Below are 9,711 nucleotides of genomic sequence, written 5' to 3'. Positions count from 1 at the left end.
ATGGAGCAGCTCTCATTTCTAGAAATATGGACAAATTTATTAAACCCCCCCAAAATATAAAAATAAATAAATAAAATAACTGTCTTTACTCAAGGAGTTCCACATCTGGGTCCATTCAAACCCAGAGACCCTTCCATGTGCACAGGGGGAATCTGCTCTCATCTGTGAACAGCACTCGGTGGTGGACCTGTCAGTTCTGACAGGCTATAGCAAATGCAAACTGGGGACAAATAGAGGATATTGGTTCCTCAAGTCACCCTCATGAAGCCTGTTCCTGATTGGTTGGTTAGAAAAGGACTACTGGAGGTCATTTTGCAGTTCCGCCAGTGTAATGCTGCACGTCCTTGTGCAAAGCCGCAGATATTGGTCCTGTTGATCAGTTGAGGGCCTTTTATGGCTCTGTGCAGCTCTCTCAGTCTCATTGTCCTGGAGTTTTGACCAAGCATTTTGAGGTGGTTTTCTTGGACTCAAAGTTTTGTTCTTTGGATTTCAAAAATGGTTTCAAGTGCATGCTCTGCATTATTTTGTTCTCAGTTCAGTATTTGCTAGTGCGTCTGAGTTTTTTTTAAATATATATATCTATATATTTCTAGTTCACGGGTTCTCAGTGATTTGTCCTGAGCATATGTAAGTAAGTATTTACATGCCATCCTGAGGAGCTGGACTACCTGTTAAACCTCTGTACCACCTCATGCCAATGCAAGAAAAAAAAAGTCAAGGGAGAAAAAAGAAAAATCAACAGTGACATCAAAGACCTGAAGTAAGTTTAATATCACCCTCTGTGTCTCTGTGGTTTTTGCGAGCCGTAACCAATTTACAATTAGATTTACAGAAATCACAAATGCAAAGTATGAAAGGAGTAGAATAATTTCTGTACCTTTTACACATGAGAAATCAAGGAAAAATGTTTTCCCACTAATAAAAGTGACATTAAATACATACATACATACACACTGAGATCAGGAGCACCGCAGACAGTCATCTGAAAGTTAGAAGTCACTAATAATGACGATCATCAGCTCCCAAATACACACTGAGTAACCTTTTTGTAAAGAACTCCCACAAAAACTCTCAAATCGTGATTAAATACCAACAGTTTTCACAGTATAACGCATTCTCCTTGTTTCATTGCCACAACAGCAATTGCCACTCCTGCTCCCAGGGCTGATCCCACTGGTCCTAATATGAATCCAACACCTGCTCCTATCCCAGCAGCCTTCAGGAACTTCGCCCGTTTTCTCGCTTCTTCTTCTCCCATGTCTGGATTTGCTTTCCGAAGTCGTTTCATCTCTTCTCTGATGGCTCTCTCAGCTTCCTGCAGCATGTCATTGGTGTAGTATGTTGCTCCATTTCTCTGAACCATGGTGTTGATCTTCTCCAGCAGCTCTTTGACCTGAGAGCGATCCTCACTCTTGTTGTTAAAAACATGATATCTTCCTCCGCACTGACTGATGAAGCGATGCAGAGGCCGATTTCCACTGATTGAGCTGTAGATGTCGACTCCGTCTTGCAGGTTGTCTCCATACGTGAACAAGACCATAATATAACGTGCTGCATCTTCTCCAAACATCTTCTGAAGAATTTTAATCGTTTCTTCTTCTTCGCTTGTGAATCTGGTCGACTGGATCACAACCAGAAACACATGAGGACCAGGAGCAGCAAAGGTGATGCATCTAACAATCTGTGTAACCACCTGATCTACAGACAGGGTGGTGTCAAATAGACCTGGAGTATCAACCACAGTCAGTGTATGACCATCCACCTGGGCTGTTTCTTGCTGACACTCCAATGTTACAGAAGAAAAAGAAGAAAAAGACTGAAAAGCTTCTCTTCCTAAGATGGTGTTTCCCGCTGCACTCTTCCCTACTCCAGCTTTCCCAAGCAGCACCATCCTCAGGTGGAGGTCCTTTGCATCTGTTGAAGAAGATAAATAAATAAGGTTAGTTGGCCTTCCTGAGGCAGCTCACCACAATCGGACAGTGTGGACTTTGTGTGTAGACGTGATTCAGCCTCAACCTTGGCAGATTAGTGTCTCTGTGGCAGTTTCTGGTGCATCGTTATGCATGATTCTGAATATTAAGTATGTTTTAATTGTTAAACACAGAATAATCATGATTTATATGTGATTTTGCTGATAGTCACTGATCAGAATATTATCGGGTGTAAGTTTAACCAATATAAAAAATAAGAAAATATCCATCGGCCATCTTTTTGTGCTTGTCCAAGCCCGGGTCACGGGACCAGCAGCATTAGCAGAGAAGCCTAGACCTTCCTCACCCCAGCCACCTCCTGCAGCTTGTCCACGGGGACACCAAGGCATTCCCAGGCCAGCCGAGGTCCCCCCCAGGACCTCTTCCCTGTGGGACATGCCCTATACACCTGTCCCAGAAGGCATCCTAGTCAGATGTCCAACATACCTCAACTGGCTTGTATTCCTGTTCTTGTTCTTTCGGTCACTACCCAAAACTCAAGTCAAGTCAAGTCAAGTCAACTTTATTTGTCAATTCTGCCACATGTACAGGACATACAGAGAATAGAAATTTCGTTACTCTCAAACCCTAGATGAAATAGCAAATGAACATTTAAATATAAGAGAGTGATTAAAAAATGCAAATAAAATAATTAAAAAGTAAAAATTTAAATAAATACAATACAATTTAACAAGAAAGCTATGCAATATACAATATACAATATTCAGGTAAGGGTAAATGACATTGAGTGTAAACCAGGCAGAGTAGTGCAAATAGGCAAATAGTGCAAATGGAGATTTAGTAATGTACGGTAAGAGATAGTATAACAACAAAGTCTTATGAGGTAATGGCAGTCCAATGCTCCACAAAGTGACTGGTAACTGTGTGTAGCTCGTCGAGTGAGTGTGTGTGTGTGTGTGTGTGTGTGTGTGTGTGTGCGTGTGTGTGTGTGTGTGTGTGTGTGTGTGTGTGTGTGTGTGACAGAGTTCAGTGAGACCATGGAGGAGAGAGGGGAGAGGGGGCAGAATCGGGAGGGAGTTAAGCTTCCTGACAGCCTGATGGATGAAGCTGTCCTTCAGTCTGCTGGTCCTGGCCTGGAGACTCCGCAGTCTCCTCCCTGACGGCAGCAGCTTGAAGAAGCTTTGCATTGGGTGCGTGGGATCAGCCGCTATGCAAAGGGCTTTTTTAGTGAGACGGGTGCTGTAAATGTCCTGGAGGGAGGGGAGAGAGACACCAATGATCCTCTCTGCAGCTCTCACTATGCGTTGGAGGGTTCTATGACAGGACGCATTGCAGACCATAGGTGATGGTAGGGACCCAGATCCACCGGTAAATCAAGAACTTTGCTTTTGTGCTCAAGACCCAGAGATTCTTAAACTCCTCTACTTGGAGTGAGGCATCCCTGACCCGGAGTGGGCACTCTGTGGGCTCCCGGCTGAGGACCATGGCCTCGGATTTGGAGGTGCTGATTCTCATTCTCACTGATTCCCACTTGGCTGCAAACTGTTCCAGTGTGATCTGGAGGACATCACCTGATGAAGCCAACAGAACCACATTATGTGCGAAAAGCACAGATGAGGTTCTGAGACCACCCAAGTGGAGGCCTTCTGCCACTTGGCTACTCTTCGAAATTCTGTCCATAAAAATTCTGAAGAGAACTGGTGACGAAGAGCAGCCCTGGCAGAGTCCAACAACCACCAGTAACAAATCCGACTTTTTGCCAGCTGTGCGGACCAAGCTCTTGCAATGGTTGTATAAGGATCAAGTGGCTCAGTGAGTCAGACAGCCCATATTCCTGAAGTACCTCCCACAGAGCACTCTGAGGGATACAGCTGAATGCCTTCTCCAAGTCCACAAAAACATGTAGACTGGTAGGACAAACAAACCTGAGGTTTGACTAACAGACGGACTCTCCTTTACAGCACCAGGCACAGACTTTCCTGGGGAAGTTGAGGAGTGTGATCCCCCTATAGTTTACCCCTTCTTAAAGATGGGAACCACCCCCCTACAACATCCAGAGGGTTCAGGAACTGAGGGCAAACCTCATCCACCCAGGGGCCCTACCACCAAGGACTCATTTAACTGCTTCAGTGACCTTACCCCACCAATGATTGGTGAGCCGTTCCCCTTGTCCCCAGATTCTGCTTCCTCTATTGGACATACCAGTGGGATTAAGGCGGTCCTCGAAGTATTCCTCTCACCACAAGGCAATTTCCTCAGTCAAAGTCAACAGCAACCTGCACTACATGGTGCCATGTGCACTTATGGACGCCCTTGAGTTCGAACATGGTCTTTGTAATGGACAAACTGTGGTTTGCACAGAAGTCCAGTAACAGAGCACCGCTGGGGTTCTGGATCCAGGCCTCACTGTCGTTGCCCACATGAGTGTTGAAGGCTCCTAGTAGGACACCTGGGGACAGTCTCCCATAAAGAGAACATAAGCAGAAAATGACTACAAACCATAATAAATCTCTTTGATGTTTGAATGCATTCAGATTTGTGAAATAAAAGCTTCCCTCAAAAGTAAAAACTAACAAGCCTGTTTTGAAAATGTAAAAGGAGTAAAAGACAATATATGACAGATATCTGAAGATTCAGCAGAAAATAAAAAAGAATATTTATTTTATGTCCAAAACAAAAGTGTCACCCTGTTCGTTGGTGTGATAGGAAGGATTACATCTTTGATTTTTGCTTCAGGGATCTACATTTGGCACAGTTACACAGAAAAACCTCATTTGTTTTGTAAATGACAGTAAATGAGATTTCAGCCCATTTTCTGATTGGTGCCGTATTAATAAGCTGATTTAAGCCGTTTAAATGTCCAGTCACCACATCTACATTTTCTGCATACTGATTAGTTTGCTCTTTTCTTCCACGTTGTGCAGTTTTCAGTCTTTTTTCCCTATGTACATTACAGATGCGGAGTAAAAATCCAAATCTTAAATCTTACCATCATGGTAGAATGACAGTACAGTTTCACTTTTAGGGTTTTACATATCAGGAGATAATTTCATGTTTAGGCTGTCCCACTTTAGTTCTAGTTAGTTTTGCCTCAGTGTCCATCTGCCTTTTGTTTTTTTACCAGCCTCTGATAAACGGCTCGCTGTTCGTTAAGTCATAGCTTTGCCTCCTTTTGGGTCCGCACCTGCAACTCCACACAGTCTGCAGCATCTGTCTCTGACAGCAGTTATGGATCAGTGTGACGTCATCAGTGTGTCTCATGTCTGCAGAGTAGTTTTAGTTCACTCTCCTGCCCAGAGATGCTTCAGCTCATTGAGGTTTGCAGCATTCATTCATGCAAAGCGCTCTAAGCTCTGCAGCAGCTCGGTTTGTTTTACAGCTGTTCTGTTGGAGATTTGCTGCTGTGCTTGGATCTTTGTCCTGTTGATGACACAGTTTGGTCCAAGCTTTAGCTGTAGGACAGACATCCACTCAAAGCCCAAATCATCGTCCTTCCACTGCGGTGCCCACAGTTCGTATAAGGTGTTTGGTTTCCTCCAAACGTGCTGCTGCTCATGATGGAGGAAACCCAAAATCCATGTTGGTCTTGCAACCTTTCCAAACCAGCCGCACTTGTTCAGTCTGTTTGTAATTGTGCTGTCGTGCAGCTCTTGGGTGTTCCTGTAAGCTTTGAACACGCTGACCTCTGGTTGAGTTTGCTGGATGTCCACGTTCAACATCAGAAAAATGCCATTGCCATTCCATTCCAACCATTCCATCGTTGTACCAACAAGGAAGAGAACGCTAACCACAAACTGGCTGAGCAGGTTTACTGTATGCGCATCAAAATAAATCTCCTAAATCAGTCTGTCACCGCTGCAGACACCAACCACGGTCTTTTATGGTTTGGTTCCTGCAAGCCATGTAAAATAAATCTGTTTCCAGCACTGCATGGAGCACATGTTTCAGGATTTTGAGCTTCAAACAAATGTTTCACAATAAAAACAACAGCAGGACAAGAGACATAGACACAGGACACAGAAATAACCAATCACAGTTCAGTTTAGCACGTAGGTCTTTTTAAACTTTTTATCATTTGCTATATAACGTTTGTCTAATCAGTAAATCAGGATAAAAGTTGTAAATGTACTTACGAGCTAGTGTGTCGGCCATGTTTGTTAAAAAGCTTTGCACTGCTGCTCTGTGCTGTACCGACGGGATTGGTCCTTCCTTTAATACAACTGTATCTAATGCAACAACAACACTTAGTTAAAGATGCTGCAGGGCAGGTTCCAAAGAGAAACCCGCTGTCATTGGCCAGCCACACAGTGATGTCACAGTATAAACAACCTGAAGTCCCAGAATGACGCTGAGACTGAAATTTCTCTTTTAGAGGAAATCTTACCCTGGTTTAGTATCAGGCAGACAGCAGGTCACGCCACGGGAAATCCATCAGCCCCACCTGACCCCTCAACATCACAGATTCTGGCCATATAACCTAAGGTATGTTTCATGGAGCCATGCAAAATTCATGTTCATGCAGGAAGGTATCTTCTCTGTTTTATTCCAGGAAGAGGAGCAGATAGAAGGCAAGGTTAGACATGAACAGAGAGAGGAGAAGATCCGGCAGGACTGCCACGTCGCTTCCAGAAGAATATAATAATAGTAGTCATAATAATACTTCTTTTTCTTGTAGCATAAAACTGTAGGGCCCGCTGCAGGGTCATCCTTCGTGTGAAGCAGACGGCTGATTTCCAGTGATGGGAATAACGGCGTTACAAGTAACAGCGTTACTAACGGCGTTACTTTTTTCAGTAACGAGTAATCTAACTAATTACTATTCCTATCGTTACAACACCGTTACCGTTACTAACAAGGAAATGCAGTTGCGTTACCGTTTTTCAACAGACGGCTGAAGCTGTGTTCAGCTCACTGCAGCTTATATCAGCTGCAGGAAGTAGCTGTAAGAATCAGGATGCTGCAGCTTTAAGCAGCTGTGCTCCTGCGGACGGTAACCATCACTTTCTGGCACAACAGCTGGAGCTCAGGGGGCAAAACAATCGCACGAGTGCTGCTGTTTGACTGAGGAAGAATAAAGGAGTCGTGGTCAATCACATGACCACTTACAGACAAAGCAACAAGGTGACATATACCAGTTTATAAACTGTGTTGATCGGCCAGTAAAACCAGAGTCATGATAAACAATATACACGAGTGTCTTTTCCTCAATACTTTCACGTTTACTGTCTAAGGACAGCGAGACCGCTCTGCTTATGAGCAAACAAAAAAAGTCAAAAATAAAACAACCGTTTTGTGTTGGTGGAAAAATGCACCATGTTGACCAATCAAAAAATTATATGGCAACATGACGTTTGGTTGTTTAGGAAGAGGCGGAAGTTTTAGGAGAGAGAGAGAGAGAGAGAGAGAGAGAGAGTTTTGGATGTGAGAGATTTGTGACGTTTAGCGTGTTTGCAGTGTGTAGTTAATGTGTTGTCTTGTGTAGTTAGTGTGTAGTGTTGTGGACAGTTTTGTGTTGTGTGTCAGAACAATGAGGCGACTGCTGTCTCCAGGTAGAAACAGCAGTGACACACCTGCTGCTGTCAGACCTGCAGGTATCAGGCTGTGATGTTTCCTTTATAGTGGGCAGAAATTATTTTTTTGGAGTGGGAGAAATAATTTGTGGCATCTTGTTGTTGAAGAACAGCTGATTGTTCTGTAAATAGTTTGAAATGGTTATTTAAAAAAGAGTAAAGGTTAAATGGATGCAAATAACTTTGTTGTTTGCAAAACGTGTGGATATAAATTAAAATTGACGATTTATATTTGCATCTAAAGTTATGAAATATGGTCATTAAACATGTTTGTGGTTGTTACAGTAAAACTATAACTTTTTTGATTTTATGTTTTTTGTCTGATTTTAGATCAATTGTGTTAGTACAGTCAGTCAAAATGAAAACATGACTGTAAATTCAGACACGTGAGGCTGTGCTGAAAACAATGAGACCAAACAAGGTAAATAGTTTTTAAAGGTGAAATGTGGAGGAAACATCAAAAGTAGGTAAAAATGGCCGATTATACCCGGGACCCCAGAGGGTTAAACCTTTTTTTCTAAGTAACGCAATAGTTACTTTTCAAGTAATTAATTACTTTTAGAATCTTGTGACTCAGTTACTAACTCAGTTACTTTTTTGAAGAAGTAACTAGTAACTATAATTAATTACTTTTTCAAAGTAACTTGCCCAACACTGCTGATTTTACACTGAGGTCCAGCGCTGTAAACTTGCAACTGCTGAAGCAAATGAAATCTTTTAAACGAAGGATCAATCAACCAATTATATCAGAATTAAATGGGAGACGGAGGCTAAAATCAACATATCAGAGGACAGTTGGTTAAATATATGCAGGACACAGATGGAAACTACTAGCTCAGGTTATTGGAGGGAATTCAGGTGGAAAAATTTTATTAGGTGTTTTTATAAAACCCAAAATAAAATACAAACAAAAATGTCAACTGACAGATGGACACTGCTGGAGAAACTGTGGGGAAAACATGGCAGATCATTTCCATATATTTTGGAAAAGCCCAATAATCCTGTCATACTGGAGTGAATTGGTCAAATCAATTTACTTGGTGACTGGTCTCAAACTAAATTTGGACAAGAGACATAGACACAGGACACAGAAATAACCAATCACAGTTCAGTTTAGCACGTAGGTCTTTTTAAACTTTTTATCATTTGCTATATAACGTTTGTCTAATCAGTAAATCAGGATAAAAGTTGTAAATGTACTTACGAGCTAGTGTGTCGGCCATGTTTGTTAAAAAGCTTTGCACTGCTGCTCTGTGCTGTACCGACGGGATTGGTCCTTCCTTTAATACAACTGTATCTAATGCAACAACAACACTTAGTTAAAGATGCTGCAGGGCAGGTTCCAAAGAGAAACCCGCTGTCATTGGCCAGCCACACAGTGATGTCACAGTATAAACAACCTGAAGTCCCAGAATGACGCTGAGACTGAAATTTCTCTTTTAGAGGAAATCTTACCCTGGTTTAGTATCAGGCAGACAGCAGGTCACGCCACGGGAAATCCATCAGCCCCACCTGACCCCTCAACATCACAGATTCTGGCCATATAACCTAAGGTATGTTTCATGGAGCCATGCAAAATTCATGTTCATGCAGGAAGGTATCTTCTCTGTTTTATTCCAGGAAGAGGAGCAGATAGAAGGCAAGGTTAGACATGAACAGAGAGAGGAGAAGATCCGGCAGGACTGCCACGTCGCTTCCAGAAGAATATAATAATAGTAGTCATAATAATACTTCTTTTTCTTGTAGCATAAAACTGTAGGGCCCGCTGCAGGGTCATCCTTCGTGTGAAGCAGACGGCTGATTTCCAGTGATGGGAATAACGGCGTTACAAGTAACAGCGTTACTAACGGCGTTACTTTTTTCAGTAACGAGTAATCTAACTAATTACTATTCCTATCGTTACAACACCGTTACCGTTACTAACAAGGAAATGCAGTTGCGTTACCGTTTTTCAACAGACGGCTGAAGCTGTGTTCAGCTCACTGCAGCTTATATCAGCTGCAGGAAGTAGCTGTAAGAATCAGGACGCTGCAGCTTTAAGCAGCTGTGCTCCTGCGGACGGTAACCATCACTTTCTGGCACAACAGCTGGAGCTCAGGGGGCAAAACAATCGCACGAGTGCTGCTGTTTGACTGAGGAAGAATAAAGGAGTCGTGGTCAATCACATGACCACTTACAGACAAAGCAACAAGGTGACATATACCAGTTTA

The 9,711-nt window shown here is 42.7% G+C and overlaps 2 protein-coding genes across 4 annotated transcripts in view; one reads left to right on the top strand and one right to left on the bottom strand.

The window, feature by feature from the left end:
• Positions 1 to 89: 89 nt before the first annotated feature.
• Positions 90 to 8,767, bottom strand: LOC102302732 (GTPase IMAP family member 9). Of its 3 annotated transcripts, XM_005950749.3 has the most exons (3): positions 6,065 to 6,157; positions 4,134 to 4,391; positions 91 to 1,914 (listed from the first exon to the last, which is right to left on the bottom strand). In XM_005950749.3, exon 3 carries the CDS (start codon positions 1,889 to 1,891, stop codon positions 1,100 to 1,102), a length of 792 nt encoding a protein of 263 aa, XP_005950811.1. In that variant the 5' UTR covers positions 1,892 to 1,914; positions 4,134 to 4,391; positions 6,065 to 6,157; the 3' UTR covers positions 91 to 1,099. The 3 variants fall into 3 exon arrangements, with proteins under 3 accessions (XP_005950810.1, XP_005950811.1, XP_005950809.1); XM_005950748.3 differs by lacking the exons at positions 4,134 to 4,391; positions 6,065 to 6,157 and adding an exon at positions 8,706 to 8,767 and having other exon boundaries at positions 90 to 1,914; XM_005950747.3 differs by lacking the exon at positions 4,134 to 4,391 and having other exon boundaries at positions 102 to 1,914; positions 6,065 to 6,181.
• Positions 8,768 to 8,924: 157 nt separating this feature from the next.
• Positions 8,925 to 9,711, top strand: part of LOC102302433 (GTPase IMAP family member 7) — a 28,205-nt gene continuing 27,418 nt past the window's right edge. Inside the window, exon 1 of the mRNA XM_005950745.2 lies at positions 8,925 to 9,054. The gene's annotated coding sequence lies outside the window, so the exon portion shown is untranslated. The remainder of the gene's footprint in view (positions 9,055 to 9,711) is intronic.

This window comes from Haplochromis burtoni, unplaced genomic scaffold (assembly GCF_018398535.1).
Source record: "Haplochromis burtoni strain Fernald_Lab_line unplaced genomic scaffold, NCSU_Asbu1 Contig_831, whole genome shotgun sequence".
Lineage (NCBI taxonomy): Eukaryota > Metazoa > Chordata > Actinopteri > Cichliformes > Cichlidae > Haplochromis > Haplochromis burtoni.
Note: the sequence above shows the minus strand (reverse complement) of the source record. Positions and strands in the feature narration are given on the sequence as shown.